Source organism: Sinohyriopsis cumingii, chromosome 6, assembly GCF_028554795.1.
Source record: "Sinohyriopsis cumingii isolate HCF-2022 chromosome 6, ASM2855479v2, whole genome shotgun sequence".
NCBI classification, from domain to species: Eukaryota; Metazoa; Mollusca; class Bivalvia; order Unionida; family Unionidae; genus Sinohyriopsis; species Sinohyriopsis cumingii.
Window position 1 is genome coordinate 110,773,781 of NC_142966.1, and position 19,964 is coordinate 110,793,744.

The 19,964-nt window shown below is 35.9% G+C and overlaps 1 protein-coding gene across 2 annotated transcripts in view; it reads right to left on the reverse strand.

Annotated features, from left to right (window-relative positions):
- LOC149797717 (putative polypeptide N-acetylgalactosaminyltransferase 10) overlaps positions 1-17,269 on the reverse strand; it is a 54,617-nt gene extending 37,348 nt beyond the window's left edge. Inside the window, exons 1-3 of one of the 2 annotated variants that reach the window (XM_089962651.1) lie at positions 17,127-17,269; positions 10,535-10,732; positions 5,131-5,200 (exon numbers count right to left, since the gene is read on the reverse strand). In XM_089962651.1, the coding sequence (XP_089818777.1) occupies positions 5,131-5,200; positions 10,535-10,723 (259 nt within the window). In that variant the 5' untranslated portion in view covers positions 10,724-10,732; positions 17,127-17,269. Of the gene's footprint in view, positions 1-5,130; positions 5,201-10,534; positions 10,753-17,126 lie in introns of both variants that reach the window. The other variant, XM_089962650.1, reaches the window with a different exon arrangement.
- Positions 17,270-19,964: the final 2,695 nt, after the last annotated feature.

Genomic DNA, 19,964 nt, shown 5'->3' on the forward strand with positions numbered 1-19,964 from the left:
TATATTGTCTATTCTACTGATTACTCAAAATAAATGTACTGACCCAGATCTGCCAGCACAAAATGTAATGCAATATTGCAGTTGGATTATGCTTATAATCAAGTATATATGGAAATTAAATCTGAAACAGAGAATCAGTACAATTACACAGAATTTATATCCTATCAATGAAAAAACTGAATCGTCTTACCATCTGAAAATTAAATTTAAATATGGTACAAATGAAATCAATAATGTAAAATATATATTCACATGGATACTATAATTAGAAACAAAAATAAATCTATTATATTTACAGTAATCTGGTAATCATTTAAAAACCATTTATTAATTACTTGGAAATAATGGCAAAATGTACAAAAATATCAAAAGTATCAAGAAATTTATATCTGCTGTATAGACATTGCAGTTTCAGCATAAATAACACATGATAAACCTAGGCAATAAAGATATTCTGAGAGAGAGAGAGAGAGAGAGAGAGAGAGAAAGAGAGAGAGAGAGAGAGAGAGAGAACTGTCTCTAATTCAAAACTTCATTCAGTGACCAAGATCTTACAAATTAGCTGCTATATTTCTACCTGACTAATGAATTTTGAGCTTTTTTAATCAGACATGGATATATCAAACTAAAAGTGTAGATATGGGAAAAATGTATAAGGTACAAACAAATGCTGTAAGATAAAAAGTAATAATAATCTCAGTCAAGATTAAAACCAGATTCTGTGAAAGGAAACACAAATCCCTTGAACAGACTGACACCGCTGGCTGAAAAGAACTTCCAAGAATTCAAGACAAGACCATGTCTTCCCTGTAACTGCTGAGTGTTGAAACCATCTCTGATATTCTTCAGTGACAAAAATTATCTGCTGTGGCAGACACATTGGAAAGAAAATGAAAAAGATTTGTTAAGCATCAGATGGCCCCAAAGGGGCACAGGGACAACTCTTATGAAGCAGCTGTACTCCTTTAATAATGAGTTGGCCCAGACATTGGGCCAGATTAAAAAACTGTGTTGGAAAAGATATTACTTGATACTGGGAGTATGATGAAGGTAATCCCATCTTGTGAAGCAAAGGATTAGTCACTGTTCCACCCCCTGCATAGGTATGTCACCATCAGTGAACCGTCTGGACTGTGTTTCATGTGTGGAAGACAATGAGAGTGGCTTTCATTTCCAATAGGTTGATATGCAGAGGCTTCTCTGGAAGATTCCACATGCCGATGACTATCACAGGTCCAGAAGTAAACTGGCATTGTAACAGTATGCCAAGAAGCTGTATGAAACGTCCAAGCCTAAACAATGTCTTGTTTGATGCTTTCTCCAATGCATGAGTTATACTTTTGATGTCACCAAGTTACTAAAATTCATACTCCTCTATACTGATTATCCAACCTGAAATATGAATGAGGGAAGTCAGGCTATTTATGTGTGAACAAAAAGGACATAATAAAGAATGATTTCGTGGTAGTGACACCCAAGAATGCCATCTTCTCTGTGGGAGATGTACTGAACTGGGATATGACTAGTCCAAGGTCCTTTCAGTGGTTTAGAAGACACCAATTTGATATGTGTTAAGGGTTCCATACTTGGACCAAAATCTTGAGAAAGGACAAGGTTCGACTTGATTTCTCAAGATTGATTATCTACCACATGAGGAAAGTGATGTTTTTTTTATGTTGTGAACCAAACACCAAACCTACCAAATGATTTCGTGGCATATCATACGGGAAAATCACCATCTTTGCAACAGTCATCCTGTGAACTCTAAGTGAAGGTCCAAGGATTAAGATGGCAGCCATATGAACTGGTATATGGAAGTACGTACTGGACATGTCAAAATGATTCACAGGTGGGTCACCAGAGGGCATTGGTGAAGGTATATTACTGACAATTAATAGAGAGCCTGGGGAAGAAGAAACTGTTAAACTTTTCTGTCCCTGACTGCATGTGCAAATAGGGGCATATGACTGCCTATAATTTGCCTGCCCAGATGAATATATAAAAAAACTGCCAAAGTTGAGAACTGCCAATGTGACTTCTCTGGTGACGATCACCCTTTTTCTTGTGTGTTCCCTAAATGGGTTGTGCAAAGATAGGAGACTCTGCTTAAAGTGCAACTCTTGTGTCTCTTGCTTTCTCGCCTCCTCAATTTGAACCCTAACAGAACTGGTGAACCAAAGGGAGGGAGTGAATAGCAAAACAGCAATAATTAGTAATAAAACAGCAATAGTTAGTAATAGCTTTTTGGAAACATGACAAAAATCATCAGCTGTGTGAAGTCAAGTACAGAGGAAGTTGAATATCTCTGACAAAAAGTACCTTTTTACCAGAGGGCAGAGAAAGTTGTATGTAACTGTCTCATCATAAAAAAGTTCTTGCATTACTGAGATCACAAATACTCCAAGAGATTCCTGGTAATTTCTGCAACTGTGGCAAGATTCTACCAAAACACAGTCCTTGTAGGTAGAACTGACTAAAGGTGGAGAATTCTGATGAAGACAAAATTCTATAGATTTCATCTGTCACAGCCATCTAAATTCCTTCCATTCCACTGTTGGATTGGCATGTTCCGGCATTTTTATTTTGTCACCTTCATATATGAGAAATGACGAAGAAGAATCATTAGCATGCATCCTCATTTTACTGATCAGATGTGCTATTAGTAATTATTGCATCATGGAATGCCAGTCCAACGCAACCAGTTTGGCTTGGTCATACAGCTTCATAAGTAATGCCAGAATGGTCAGGCCAGTCAACTGGTCAGCTGGCATGCCAGTCAGAGATAACAGACCAATGTAATCATACAAAGCTCGTTCAGATGATATATGCTTTACAGTCTGGCCAAGAGGTGAAGTATGAGCAGCATGGATTGTCCATCCATACCATACTGGTCAAACAGCAAACCTTCACTTCTGGCTTCTTTTCTTCATATTGTCATGTATGGATGGAATATATAATCGCAAGCAATCAAGCCTCTCTGGTTGGGTCCTAGGCTTATTGCCAGTTGGATTACAATATATAAAAGCCATATCTATGTGTTGACAACAAAACCTTTTGAGTCATACTAACCATATGCAATTCAAATGCATGACTGGAACTGCCTGTGCTTTGTCCTGTATTATGGACACAGTATTTTCTGGTGCTGTTTCTGCATCTGCAGGGGTAGCTGGAGAGGACATCTTGACATCAACAATGGGATAATCAACCATTTGGATGCAAGAAGTATGTTAAAAACATTGGTCTGTGTTTGTGTATGTGGCCCTTGTGCTACTTTTCAAAACATTGCACTTTGTATGTGCCAGCTAACAAGCATATGTGTAGACATGTCTTGTATTCATCCTACAAGACTCACCTGAAAGAGTGCAGCAGTTTGGCAATGCAACAAGTCACATTGGCATCCATGCAGATTGTGATATAATGCCAGCTGACCCTTTGGAAACACTACCATTTACTGAGATAGTATCACATACACTTTAATCATCTGGTCAGATAAGCAACATCTGATGATGGGAGAGTGCTCTGTGTGAGTTTCATGAACTGACAGAATAGGGCAGGGCAGGAGGGTTCAGAGCTGCATTAAGAAAAAAGATCTGATGAGATTCCCAAAGTAAAATATAACTCTTCAAATGGCGAGAATAGTCAACAGGATCATCCTCTGGGGATGTTCACGAGACAAATGCAATGAGGGTTTTGGACACTATGCCCTGATGAATTAAGTAATGGGACACAATGATAAGATTTCTCCTTGTTGATAACGAATCTGAGATGAAGCAATAACAAAAATGCTACAAAGGGATGTTTACTCTGTGCTATGGACCTGTTAGGCCTCCTATCAAAATTGCATAGGCTGCAGGGTATCCATACTCAACTCTGATAACTGAAGGTGATGGCCGAGAGAGAATCGTGAAAAGGTTTGGAGTAATATACTGGTGGAGCTGTGTTGTGAGAATGCAGCTAACCTTTTCATTTGAAGAGTGTATATGCTTTCAAGAACCAATGGTTGGCAGGCACAGTGTCTGCAATTCTGTGCTAAAGGGTGAAGATTGTCATCCATCGGGTAAGAGAATGGCATCATGGGCATTGTGTTGTGTTCTATAAGAAAAATGCCATGAAGGATTCACATCCTATGTTCTCTTCCTGTGTTGTCATGGATGTCTGGGGAAGAACAAGGCATGACTTCTTGTGTTGTCATGGTGTCTGGGCAAGAACAAGGCCTGACCATTTTGTGGTGTATTTTCTGGTCTCCTCTATCTAGCAATGGGACAAGTGACAAAGGGTGCCATCTGAGGACAATCTTGTGGTGGTCTTTTTACAAGGACAGGAATGCACCTTTCCACAATGTAAAGCATAAGAGACACAGCAATGGCATTGAAGTTTTCAACTGCCCTACTGATTATATAGCTATGTGTAAAGTAACTCTGGACTTGGAAGGAGACTGGGCTGTATTGCACTCATTTCAAATTGTACAGGTTTAGACCATGTGAACTGCTTGTATAATGCATATTTAATTCTAATCATTGTGTTCACACCTGTAATGTGGGGGGGGGGACAGACAGTGAGTAGAACAAATGCAGACACAGGTGAAATTATTCAAGCATTGTTTTCACATTACTGTAAAGGGCATGCTATAAATAAAGAGAAATCAACATGTAAATTACAGAAAGAATCTAATATGTAATAACAGACAATTACTTGACTGAATTTGTAACTGAGCACAGAGTTGGACTGAAAGTGCTATAGATGTCACCAATCAATGTATTGCATGACAACAATAGACCATTAAAAAACAAAATATCTAGCCACAAAAGAGCAAGAAATTGGCCAAAAAAATAGCCAGAGCCTACTTCCCTGAAATGAGAAAACTCCAAAGAACTGCCCAACTGCTGAATAGTCACAAGCAAATTCAGTATTTGTGAAGCTTTGAGAAAGAATGTTTCTCTAAACATAAACAAAAATAAATGACAACTGACAGGAATTTGTGCAAGGCTCTCTATCTGAAAGAATTCCAGTCTGACTTACACCTTGGCAAGCAGATGGCCTTGTAGCACTTCCTTTGTAACACTACCTGCAAGTGAATCTATACAAGCAATATAGAGATTTCTACATTTATAGAAGGGAAATAACCCATACCAGTTTTAGCAGCTTCCTCTGCAATCTTTTTATAGTCATGCCAGTCTATCTTCTTTCTCTCTGTAGATTTCTGCAAGAATATAAGGCATTCTACAAAATGACATAATAAATAATCTGGACTAAACTGACAAGAGTTCTGGGGAACACCATGTCTTGACTTTTGGGTGAATTATCTGCTTGCAAAAAGAATCTTTTACAGTGGCCTGCGCATAAATTTAAACAATGAAATGAGTCACAACATCATGCTCATGTCTTGAACTATTCTGGTGCTAAGGTAACAAATTAAAATGAAACATATAAGTCACGTTCCTGCATAAATGGCACATTAAAGAAAGGTCATTTGCAATCTGTAAGATACAGTGATACTATACAAAGGGTAACTCGGACTGAGCCATCAGTAAGTATTCTAAACAGCTGCCCAATGCAGAGGATGGAACGGCTGAACTAGGGCAACTTTCTTTGACAGATTTCAAACCTACATCTAGATGTACCAGCATAATCAGGCTGATAACATCCATATGGTATTATTGTTTGTTTTAAAACTAAATGGTCTATATCAGGAAATATGTCCTAACAATCCTACAGTATGGGCTGTTTAGGAGTGCATTTTGGTAGCAACAATCCTATGGTATGGGCTGTTTAGGAGTGCATTTTGGAAGCAACAATCCCTATGGTATGGGATGTTTAGGAGTGCATTTTGGTAGGAACAATCATATGGTATGGGATATTTAGGAGTGCATTTTGGTAACAACAATCCTACATCATGGGATATTTAGGAGTGCATCTTGGTAGCAACAATCCTACATTATGGGATGTTTAGGAGTGCATTTTGGTAGCAAGAATCCTACATCATGGGATATTTAGGAGTGCATTTTGGTAGCAACAATCCTACATTATGGGATATTTAGGAGTGCATTTTGGTAGCAACAATCCTACATTATGGGATGTTTACAACTGCATTTTTGTAGCAACAATCCTACATTATGGGATGTTTAGGAGTGCATTTTGGTAGCAACAATCCTACATTATGGGATGTTTAGGAGTGCATTTTGGTAGCAACAATCCTACGGTATGAGACGTTTAGGAGGTCATTTTGGTAGCAACAATCCTACATTATGGGATGTTAGGAGTGCATTCTGGTAACAATCCTACATTATGGGATGTTTACGAGTGCATTTTGGTAGGAACAATCCTACATTATGGGATATTTAGGAGTACATTTTGGTAGCAACAATCCTACAGTATGGGATATTTAGGAGTGCATTTTGGTAGCAACAATCCTACATTATGGGATATTTAGGAGTGCATTTTGGTAGCAATAAACCTATGGTATGGGATGTTTAGGAGTGCATTTTGGTGGCAAAAGCTAACAACTTAGAGATGTAGCTCTCCTTGAGCAACATACAAAGATTTTGTTCTCACTCACAGATAAAGAAAGCTTCACTATATTATTGACTTTACTCTTAATTTCCTGAATAATTAATGTTGTCAAATTTATCAGGAAAGTGTATTACAATACAATATTAACTTGATTATAATTTTCAAAAAGCTAAGTAATGTATGTTGCTGTTGTTTATGTAAGGTTTAACATCACTTTTCAGCACAAGATAGGCTATGGTAGCCAGTATAAATGGTGGAGGAAGAACCCAGGAAAACTCCAGAAAAAACCACCAGCCCACAAGAAGCTACTGGCAAGCTTTCTCATGTAACCACATTGGCCAAGCCCTGTAACTCGAACCCATGCAGACAGAGGTGAGACGGCAGTGAACAGTGAGCGCTTTAGACCACTCAGTCAGTATGGGCCCCAGTAATGTATGTCTGTTAATCTTTGAAGAACATGGTTAAAAAGTAAAAACTCCAAATCTCTGGTAATTCTAACCAACCAACAACGAATGAAAATGTACAAAACTGAATGGGATCCAAGAACTAAATTCATGATGCAACAATGAATGAAAATGTACCAAACTGAATGGGATCCAACAGCAGACACATTTCAAGATAGTCAGCAGTATACATAGCAATGTTAACATAATTTACCAATATACCCACAATTTTATCTAAGAAATGCCTTTTACCCTGAACTGCTGAAATGAATAAAATACTGTTAATAACTAAACAACCAATGGGATTAATAAAATGATAACAGGCCATTATGAGACTAAGTTTTCCTCCACAGTTTTCATTTTGTTTATGAAGATTAACTTGTACCACCAAATACAACTCTCCATATCTTTTTCCTAAACTAAAAGTTCATTATATACCGTATATACATGCGTATAAGCCGAATAATTTAGGAAAAAATAAGGCCTGGAAGAAGCGGGGTGGGTCTGCTTATCCGTGGGCCCATTATCTAAACTTGACAGTTTTTAGGTCTTTTTGTTGACTACTGTGATGGCTGTAAATCTTGGGACATGAAACAATAATTTTTTCCATGTCATAAGACATAGGCATGTAAAAAAAAAAAACTTTTGGTGACCCAACAATTATTAAGCTGGTATAAAGTGCTATGATTGCTTTTGTTATTATTTTGCATGTGCATATTTTCTGATTTCTCCAACATGAAATTAAATAAAGGTATATACAGACATCATAATTCGCGGGCCAGTTCAGTTTACCCGGAAGACCAGGCTAAACTATAATGTACAGTACTTACACAGTGCAAAGAGTGCATAGCATCACTTAAATCCTTATTTGATGTAGACTTTGCTTTATTCATTGTTTTGACCAAATTGCATTCTTCCAGATAAGATTTCAGCTAGTCCTTAATAGCTATTTTATTTAAGCTGAATCACACGCTCATGAGTTACTCATTTTCAATGATATAAGCGATCCTACAAATTGAGGTAATAATTTTAAAAAGTTATGCACGTTTAATTGTATAAGGTACATAACCAGCATAATTTATATGTTCACGAAGAGTGGTAATAGTAAAGGCTAAAATTCTCATATAGATCAACTAAGATCCACATCAATCAATTTTAGTTTGTTTAATTGCTGAACAAACGTAACTTTCCACACAATGGAAAACTTGATGTTTTGGTGTCTCCTATGCTAATAGTTGGCAAATTTTTCTTTCATTATAGCAGTACAGGATAGTTAATCATTAAAACCCTGAAACTGGCTTGTGTTAAGAGGCAATTTTGACCGGCAACTATACCAGTACATTGATGTGTAATTGCATTTAGCATGATTACCGTAGTTTTGTAAAAAGGGTTGTAAGGCATACCTATGAACTTTTCAAAAGCCAAGTAGGGAGACTGAATAAAAAAAATAGAGATTGGAACCTAAAATCAGGAGGTTTTTCGCAGCATTTTTAAAGCCTTGTTTTAACTAAATATTGATCGATCTTCCTGGTCCAATATGCATGAAATTCGCAAAAAGACTTGCCGTTTCTCCCTGTAACATTCCCTATTTTCCTCCAGGACGTGCCCTATTTTCATATTCTGGTCAGCTGTGGTCAAATTGCACAATAGCTAAAGATTAGTCTTAAATAAACTAGCAAGAAAGCCAGCGCGCCTAATTGAAAGTTAATCCTTATTGATGCAACTGTTTTGCGAAAACAACTGGCCCTCTGTCGTAATTCAAAGAAACTATTGTGTTATGCAAGCACCAGCAGTTGATTGGCAAATAAAGGATTCCCAATTCTGTTGAACTAAAGGTACCTAAAGAGACAGCCTCATGGTACCATACATGTGGCAACTATTTTTCCCTCATATATCCGACTTTGTTCCCTTATTGTCAACTCATAAATCATTTAGTATAGTTTACTATAAAACATGTATTCTGAAATAGTTTTTTGAGGACACATTTGCTGCATGGTATGTATTTTCATTCTTTCTTTTAATTTAACCATGGTAATTACCATTGGTATATACAATATAAAAATGCCAGGTGTTCACTTGTGTAAGTTTCTTTCATGGGAATGGTACTATAGCATATGGAGTTACAGCATCTGTAGTGATCACTCTTGGAACTGAAATTAATTGTGGATGATTTTATTGTTGTTGTTTATTTTTTTTGTTCTGGTTTATTTTTTTACTTTTTTATTCTTGCAGAGGTTAAAAAAACCCATTAATTTACATGAATAATGTTTAAGCTTAACATTCTATTTAGTGAAGAAGCTTTCTAGTAAAGTAATTATTTTGTCACAACAATAATTTACAGGTGATACAACAGAACATGTAGGACTTTTCTTGATTAGAAGAAATGAAAATTGAAGACATAATATAATAATCTGGAGTTCTATGCAAAAATTGGAAGATACGAAATCGGGAGGTAAGCGTGGAGCGACTCCAAAAATCGGGAGTTTTTCCCCCTCCGGGAGTGAGAGTTGACAGGTATGGTGTAAGGTAGCATATATCAAAGCAAACTACAACCCAGCTTTTACGGTATTAGCATAATTTTCGAAGCATTATTTCTGAAACTTCATTATTGTATTTTGGAGATATCATTAAAGTTTAGCAAGATGGTGCCCATGATTCGACTCCAAGGGATGTACTTAACTCAGCACGTAATCAAACCTACACTGTACATGTGGTGGCGCCATTATGTAAATATGTTTGGTAGCCTAACTGCGAGCATTGAATCAAACCGTATTGTTGTTTGTTGTGTTGTCATACTGGGATTACATTTTAATGAGTTAGGTACTAACTATTTCAAAGCAAAGTAAAAACGTAATTACCAGTGCTCTGACATAAAATGTCCAATGCAATAATGCATAAACAAACAATAATCGAGTCAAAAGGAAGAGGTAGTGTTACAGCAACTTGCGATAGCTAAATTCTTGTCATCATTCAATCAGATTATACACACATCTAAATTAGAAACAATAAGAAAACAGAAAATTAAATAAATTACTTAAGTATACATGTAATTTTTAAAAAATAAAAGTTTGCCTAAATAAATGCATTTAGAACGTGCCTCATGCATCTTGAGATGTCTCGAAATTGTTGGTCGGCTTATACATGGGTCATGCACTTTTTAGTGTTTATACCTATTCAGGGGCCCCAAGTGGCTGAGTGGTCTAAAGCGCTCACCGTTACGGATCACTGCCATCTCACCTCTGTCTGCGTGAGTTTGAGTCTCAGGCTCGGCTAACATGGGTAAGTGAGAAAGCCTGCCAGTAACTTCTCATGAGTCGGTGGTTCTTCCCTGGTTTTTCCAGGGTTCTTCCTCCACCAATTATACTGGCCACCATGTATAGCCTATCCTGTGCTGAAAAATGGTGTTAAACCCTACAACAACAACACCTGTTCAGTTTGGAGGTCGGCTTATACGTGAATGGGCTTCTATGCGAATATATACAGTAGATATTCAGATTTTTAATTGATAATGATGCTGATAAGATGAATTGTTATTTACTTGATAGTTAAACTTAGATAAGTGAAAGTAACAATGTTAAAACCTGATTCATCTGGACAACATCTGAATCTCTTTGGACACGTGGAGCAAATGGCATCCCTCGTCCTGCATCAACATATTCTTCTTCAATACGTTTTCCACCCATAAGGAATTTAATGGCAAGAGGACATAATGCCAGAACGATGATGGCCACAACCACGTACTTCAGGAATGTAACACTGTTCCTCCTCATCTCTGCCAACTAAGGTGACAAAAATAAACCTGTAAAAATTTGAATCATTTAAATATTGGAATGGAATTAAAAGTTCAACATGTACTGTAAATAAGGGAAAAAAACTTTTCAAATTACGCTATTATGTCTTTTATCAGCTAATAAACTGTTTATATTTATCATTTTTATGTAGGAAAAAGTAGTCATTTATTTTCCTTTTAGTCTCCAACATATTTCCAAACAACCTGTAACAGTTAAATGCCAACATAAAGGTACTGTATGAACTGAAATAATATGTATACAAGTGAAGAGATAAGGACTTAATTTTATTAAATATCTACATGCACATATATTTGTTAGATATATAGTGAAAAGAAACTGTTCTAAATACTACATAAAGGGAAAAATCACACCACAGGTTTCTGACACATTTATTGTCCAAGGTTAGATCTCTGGTTCAAGCATCTCCATGGACACCAATTCAAGGTTTGTAGCTTCTTTGCAGTTATGCATTTCTTCCAAGCCACATAACAACACCTTAGCAACCCAAAACCTACAGTACAAATTGTACTCTGATAACTCTTCTCATTTTGTTGTGTTCTGATGGTCTCAACCAACAGAATGATGCTATCTTTGCAAAAACCTTGTATCACTATCATGTCTGCACAGGAGGGTCATAGAAGACTCCAAAAACTGAGTTGTGGTATTTGGTATTCATTAGTGATGAATCCACCCATAAATTGCTCCACTAGCTCTTTTTTTCTTCCAAATGAAGCCTTACTTGTATTGTTGTTAACTACCTTTCCACTGGACCTTCAAACAATAAGAATAGCCTTTCCACTAGTCCTTCAAGCAATAAGCACAGCCTTTCCACTGGGCCTTTAAGCAATAAGCACAGCCTTTCCACAAGGCTTTCAAGCAATAAGCACAGCCTATCCACTGGGCCTTCAAACAATAAGCACAGCTTTTCCACTGGGCCTTCAAGCAATAAGCACAACCTTTCCACTGGGCCTTCATGCAATAAGCACAGCCTTTCCACTAAGCCTTCAAGCAATAAGCACAGCCTTTCCACTGGGCTTTCCAGCAATAAGCACAGCCTTTCCACTGGGCTTTCAAGCAATAAGCACATTCTATCCACTGGGCCTTCAAGCAATAAGCACATTCTATCGACTGGGCCTTCAAACAATAAGCACAGCTTTTCCACTGGGCTTTCAAGCAATAAGCACATTATATCCACTGGGCCTTCAAACAATAAGCACAGCTTTTCCACTGGGCCTTCAAGCAATAAGCACAACCTTTCCACTGGGCCTTCATGCAATAAGCACAGCCTTTCCACTAAGCCTTCAAGCAATAAGCACAGCCTTTCCACTGGGCCTTCCAGCAATGAGCACAGCCTTTCCACTGGGCTTTCAAGCAATAAGCACATTCTATCCACTGGGCCTTCAAGCAATAAGCACAGCCTATCCACTGGGCCTTCAAGCAATAAGCACAGCCTATCCATTGGGCCTTCAAGCAATAAGCACAGCATTTCAACTCAGCCTTCAAGTCCATTGCTTGTTCTTCCTCTGTCTTTCTGCCTATGTAGGCTACCATTTTGAAATTTTGAAATTACTTCATTATAACTTTAAGTTAATATTTCAAGGCTTGTCCAGACCTTCACAGATTGACGAATTAAGACTTATGGCTAAAATTAAAGTTTCCTATTGGTGAACTCAACTTTGGGAAGGAGGAGCTATATAGATGTTGTACTTCCTAACAAAGAGGTCTATACATGTCCCCTTACATCTGACAAACAGGTAACCTGATGACAATGGGACTTAACTTGGTGTGACCATATGATATGAATATCCTGGCCACATCTCCACTTACTGTACAATGACCAACTTTCTACCTAGTACAGACCCCTGGCCTTCCGGCTCTTTAGCAAATATGGCATACACATGACATCATATCATTATGGCTGCAATGTTTATATATGTAAATGTTTTAGTTTAGTTTACTGTCTATAATTGTTTAAAATCAGTAAAACAAACATTCATGATGTCAATATGCACATCACCGCATAAAAGGAGTTTAGTGGGATTTTCTCCGTTAATTCTTTTAAAGCATGATTAATTTTCATATGAATAATACACTACCATCAAAATGCCCAAGTTAACAAGAATCAGGTTGTACTACACGTGACACACTGGTTTACCAATAATCCTAACAAAATGTTTCTTTTAGCTACATTATTTACCTTTGCAAAGCATTTTTATTAACAGAACCTTTGATAAGTAATATTTTATTTAAAGAAAGTTTCAAGTTCATAAGCAATCAAATTACATGTACAATTCAAGATCTATGTATGATAAGTAGACCTGACATCATTTGAGTTTGAATGACGATTTATTGTAGTAACCCTTCAGATAAAGGATTGTATTTCATGTTAGGGAGAAGTTATTATTTCAAGCCATATATTCTCAATGAAGTGCTGTGTTTTACTTTTATAAATGTGAAAGCTGTAATTTTTTATCAGGAACTGTAGGGTCTACAGCACATGACCTTCTGTCATTATGTCGGAGAGCAAGACTTTAATCAGATTGAGGATGCAAGTTACTGCATAGTTTCTTAGTCACTGTAGACACTATAAAAGCATTCTATGTGCACAGCAAGGCAGTACACCAAGCTACATCATCAATTTTTGTTGTTGTTGTTGTCAACTACTGTATGTACATGCAACAACAATCCCATGCGGTTTCACTTAAATTGTTAGATATATTAACCAAAGATAATTTTATACAAATTGATTCCTATCATAATAATAGGTAAAAGGTGTAGGGAAAATAAAACAATTGCATTTTAATGAGTTGTATCATGTACACTATCAATGTCTTACATATAAATAGTTGTCATCTTTAAGCCTAGACAGAAATCTGGGGGAAATGTTGAGTTTCCAACTGGTTCAATCAAACAGCATGGTTTCAGTTATTGTATACTGTCTACATGTATAGAAATTTTGATCAATTGTGCAGCCTTGTCATCTAACACAACTCTTATTATATGGCAGATATATATACTTACCATTACTTATATATCTATATGAAAAAGATCTAAGTGATTTGTAAGCATTAGCTTACAGCTAACAGTAATATTATTAATATTTCAAAATAATCATGTTTTCTTTCAACAAAACTTGCATAACAATTCTAACATCACACATTACCTGAACTATAATATAACTAGCTTTTCCAACAATTCATGCAGTGAGAGTATCATCTTACCATAAATAATGTGTCGCTTAAATCAACAGCCAGTTTCATCCAGCTGTTACCCAATCAATTGAAAATACATGGACCAGACTGGTTGAATCAATGACCTATCTGTATCCTTTACAACAGTTTCAACACAGCAAAAGATACTGGATGTTACAGGTGCAATGCAAAGTATGCAAAGTATGCACATCTTTACATCATAAAAAATGTAGTATGTAAACCTGATTTTGATGCAAGAAATTAAGGAATGATGGACTATTTTAAATGAATACAGGAAAATATATGAATTTTTAATAAAAAATATAAAAACATTAAAATACTTACACGTATTGCTTATTTTCACATGCTGTTCTTAAACTATCAGTTATTCATAAAACATGCACGTTTCTATACAACAAAATCCCACCACTCTAAATTATCAAACACCTGTATATCCAACACTACTTCTATTGTATTCCAGATATCTGTACCAACTTTTACATACATACATATATGGAATACAGATCTAAGTGCTTTGTAAGTTTATAGCTATACCTATTTTTCTGTGGTGACATGATTAATTTTTTTGTGCCTTTCTATAGTAAAACAGTTTCTTATGCAAGCATTTAAAATTTGAAAAGGCACTGTGATGTTTTAAATTAACATTATTACATGCTTGCAGAGGCAGAAATCATGTATGACTAATAAACATGTATTTAGCATGAAGTAAATTATTGGCTAATTTGGTTTTTAACACAGTATTGACTATCATACAGACAAAATGGGAGCTAAGTGACATCTCCAATGACACACCGAGGAAGCTAACCAGCCTTGCGTGGGCAAGAATTAAAACCTTTGTATCATGAGTCAGACCCTCTACTAACTGGTGCAACATGTAAAATCACTTCCCCATTTAAAAAAGCAATAGATGGATCTTCAAATTTATACTGGCACCAAATGAATGAAAAATAAAGTTTGTGATGGCAAATTTATGTATTCTTATTTACTAACTGACTCATTACACCCTATTCCATCAGCTGTTTAGTGAGTTCATACTCAAATAAGAATCAAAGAGCTTGAAATATTGGATACCTCTAAAAATCACAATCTAAGTAAGATGCTCATAAGGTTTCTCAAAAAGAAAGTTGTATCTAATATGACTGAAAAACTTCAAGGATACCAATAAAATGCCCCATTTGATTCGTAAGTTCTTCAAAAGATACTGGTAAAATAATATTCAGCCCACTGCTGGGGCTTCAAATGCACAGCTGTAAGACCCTATTCCTCTAAAAGTTAAAGAGAAAGTGTTAATAGCAAGACACTTCAAATGCTCATCAACATCAGCTCTACTGATCCAGTCAAGCTTGCAATTGTACACTAGCTGACATCAGGGAAGGTAGAACCATCGCTTTAAGTGTTAAATGTCAAATCCCAGAGAAAACATTACTTATAATAAAATTAAATCAAACCAAGATTACAGGTATAGTAGACCTAGCCAATACACAATTTATTTTCTTAAGATCATGATACTGACAGTCAAATACACATAGCAAATTAAGTCAATTTAAAACATGTATATATTTTTTATTTTACGTGTAGCAGTTAAACATTGTGCTAAAATAATAGTAACAAAATATGGCCTTTAGGGCAAGTGATATGCATAAACAAAACTATCAAATACATTTACTTCCAATCTTTATGAACATTATCCAAAATGATCTAACTGAACTCCACTTCAATTGACAAGAGATTGTTAATGACTAAAACAGTTTAAATATAAAGGAAACAAATTCTGCAAAATCTTTTATTAAAATGTACAAGTTCTTAACCTAAAACCAAACAATAATTTCAACCAAAACAGGAAGTTACCAACATTTAAGACTGTGTCACAATTATTCAAGAGTGCCGAATGAAGCTCTTGAATAACTGTTGTTGTAGGGTTTAATGCCATTTTTCAGCACAAGATAGGCTATACATGGGGGCCAATATCAATGGTGGAGCAAGAACTTGGGAAAACCACGGAAACAGCCACCAACCCACGAGGCTCTTGATTAATAACATAGTTATTTACTCCCAGCACACAGGCATAGTATACTTGTAATTTTAAGTGGGATGGAGTATTTTTTGTTAAAAGCAACCAATTTGTTTTTCTTTACTTTTTTTGTGTATGAACTGTATAGAGCACTCCCTCACAATAGTTTCTTTATGTGTCCCTTTTCAAAATGCAAAAAATGTTTTTCATTAGGCAAAAAAAAAAATGTTTCCTACTGCACTGGTTTTAAAATAGGGTATTATATATAATGAAATAATTTTTTTCAAGTACTGGGCAAAACTGACTCAATTAGATGAACAATCAATTTTATTTTAAATAAATCTTTTTCAGGCATCATATCTATCATAATGATTAGAATATAAAATGAACTAAGAATTTCAAGTACTTGCAACAAAAAAAAGATCATACACTTCATGGCTTTCATGAAGTGTTATAATGAGAGAGTACTGTATACATTTAAAATGGTTCTTTTTCTTCAATCAAATTTTGCTTGAGAGCCAGAAATTAGTTACAATAGTTAGCTTAACTGCTATAGGCTGCACAAAACTTGTATGTGATAGGCTGCATGCATATCAGTTCCAATGTTAATTGTTAAATGTCAAAAAATTTCCCATTAGTTCTGCTTGAATCGTTTGCATTATGCATTTTCCCTCATCCTTAGGTACTGGGATAAAAAAAAAATACTGAAAAGGCGTGAATCATACCCAGATGCTGCACTGAAAGTGAAACGCAGGCTCGCGTTAGTACCCTCGTCCACGAAGTAAGGTTACTAATAATGGCACACACAAACATACACACACAAGCAAAAGCAAGGCTTTGTTTTTATGTGATACAGGATTGTACAAGTTGTAGGAGATTTGCGAGTTAAAAGTGCGAGATAAGAAAGTCACGAATCTCGACTAGTGATATCAATAACTAGTACCAATATCAGAACCCTTACTCCTACCTTGTGGACAACAAATCAAGTTCAGGCTACGACATCGTAGCTAATCACTAACCAGAAGTAGGGTTGGCTCATGTCAACAAGTTAACATTTATCATTCACTTGGACAGTTCATTTCAGTTAGGATTTTTTCCATCAATTCAAAAATGAAGCAATAGGATAATTTATAGAATAGTGTAAATTTATGTGTCTTACCTAATGTACAAATATTACGCCAAGACAGGTCTGAGAAATTGAATTTTCATTAATGAAGCGATTACCACAAGTAACACGTCCCCACCTCGGTCGCCATGTTGAATGACCGTAGTGTTGGGGATACGTCACTGTTTCATATTAATACTGTTAAGGAGGAGGGCTCATTTTAGAAACTTTACTAATCCCTATTTTGTGTCAGCGACATGTCTATTATTGTCAAACGTGATTGTGATAGGGAATTTTCAATGTCATGAACGTATCTAAAAAAAATATCAACAATAAAAAATCTGCAAGTAAAAACGGCAATGTGACTCCTGATTAATTCGGACCAAATTACGGGCTGATTCGGACCTGACTTACATCTTGAGTCTGACCAATGTCAGACTGAATCGGACAATGTGAACTATTTTTATAAAATAAATAAAATTAAAATAAAATGAATGGAACACAATACGTGATTTATTTTAGTGTTGTTTTTATTTGAATGGGTGTGTGGGTGGGGTGAGTATACACGTTAGTTTCCCCCGAATCATGTGCCTGTGGTTTTTAGATAATATTGGGTTAATTCAAAAGGACACTAGCTGCGACTATGTGAGGTTTTAGTGCTCCTATAGGCAATATTCTTTAGTGGTGCTTCTACTTTGCTACATATAATAGTTTTTGAGTTTTTTCATACAGTTGCCTCCACCCCCATAAGTGTTTTGAAAAATTGCCCCACCCCCCCCCCCCACCCCGTCACAATAAGGCGATGGTGAAATACTATAAAAATGTTTCAGCACCAAAGGGCACCACACCCCACGCCAAGACTTAAATCCCATTTTGGTTTTCTAATAATAAGTTACCTTTAGATTGAGTATCGCTCAGTATCCTTCCGACAAAACGAGTTCATATTTTCCCATACAAATGCAGTAACCTTTTTATTATATGCTCATTTTTTTAAATTCTACCTAAAGCTTAATTATATGAATAAAATACACTACAAGAAACAACGTAAATGAATGAATGACGTATTTCAAACTAAATAAACAAGCGCAGAATTGTCATTACACAATGACATCATTATTAATGCGCACATAACTCAGCCCAGATAAATTTGAACTTAGTCGCGCGCTCGACACAACTTACGTGTAGGGCACGTGTGCCTAATACTGTATTAGAAACTACTTTGTAAACAAATCATGTACACTCGTGTAGCAGACGCATTACGTTTTGGTTGATTAAATTTGTTTCTGAATGAACTAAAGCAGATGTTTCGTGGACTGTCACATACCAGCTGCTTTGCTGCATTCCGCGTTAACTTTTTTGATACGATGTTTCGGATTTTGGCGATAGACGCTAGATTTCATAAAATTGCTGGGTACCTGCAAATAACATGCAAGTTACAAGGCATAAGCTGTCTCCTTTACCTGGTAATAAAAATGGCAAAAAAGTATACTTACAGTTTTACATCTGAATTTCCTCAAAATGTACTTTCTTAGTTCTGCAAATCCGAATTACATGAACCATGTAATGGGTTCTCAAGCTTGATTATACATTTCGAAATTGTACTATAATTTCGTCTATATTTCAAGTGCAATTACATCCTCCTTACTGCACTAAAAATGAAATAAACATTCAATTCCATAGCGTCTTTTTGATAATTGCAATTGAGACTTCATATTTTCCCCATATTATGATTTCAAATAGTCAATAACAGAACAGAAAACACTTGCAAATGTCAACACGCTTCTCCCTCGTTGCTTCAATCTGATTTATTTCATGTGCAATTTGCACAGATGAATCCAGTCCATATCATGAAATTTCGTAGTCGACAAAAGTACCAAAATTGATTCATTCCAGATCAAATGGAAAAGTTGCTGCAATGCACATTCATTCACATTATGACTCCAGATTTCAATTTTAAGTAGACAAAAACGCCATTTTCTTTTGAAAGTTATGTCAAGCATGCGACTAAGTTCAAATTTATCTGGACGGAGTTATGTGCGCGTTAATAATGTTGTTTAATTATGAATCTGCGCTTGTGTATTTTGTTTGGAATACGGCATACATTCAGTTACTTTATTTCTTGTAGTGCATTTTGTTTATATAATTATAATCCTACAACACCAAACTCCAACTTATTTATCTCTGAATTTTGTTTTTCATCTTGACGATGAAAGTAAGGGGGTTGTGATAACTAAAACAATAATCGGAGGAGCTGAACTACTGTAGACTTCAAAGTGTTGTAATGCCTATATCAAAGCCAAACATCTATTCTCGATTGTGGAATAATTTCTTGTGCTTATTTAATTTCTCAGAAAAATAGCACACTGGATGATCTATACAACTTTTGTCTTCTTAAATCAATACTACTCCAAACCCAACAGCATTTACATCAACGAATAATTGTTATGACTGATTCAAATTTGGAGCTGTAAGAACTGGTGCATGGTATTTAATTTCTCAAAAGCCTCCTGATATTTTTCAGACCAATGAAATTTGGTTTTCTTGCTCAAAAAAATTGTCTGGGGTTCAGCAATTATGGAAAAATTGGAACAAAATTTCCGATAGTATCCAGCCATACCCAAAAATCGCACCAGCTGCTTTTTACTGATAGGCACAGGGAATTCAGAGATAGCATTGACCTTAGCATATATAGGTTTAACTTGTCCGTGTCCCACGATATGTCCTAGAAATGTTATACAAGCACGGCAAAACTGACTTTTAGATAAATTAATTGTCAAATTTGGATCAGTGAGTTTGTCAAAGAATTTCCGAATGGTCGCTAAATGTTCTTTCCAGGTATCGTTGTAGATGATGACATGATCGATGTAAGCATCACAGTTATCTAGAACAGAC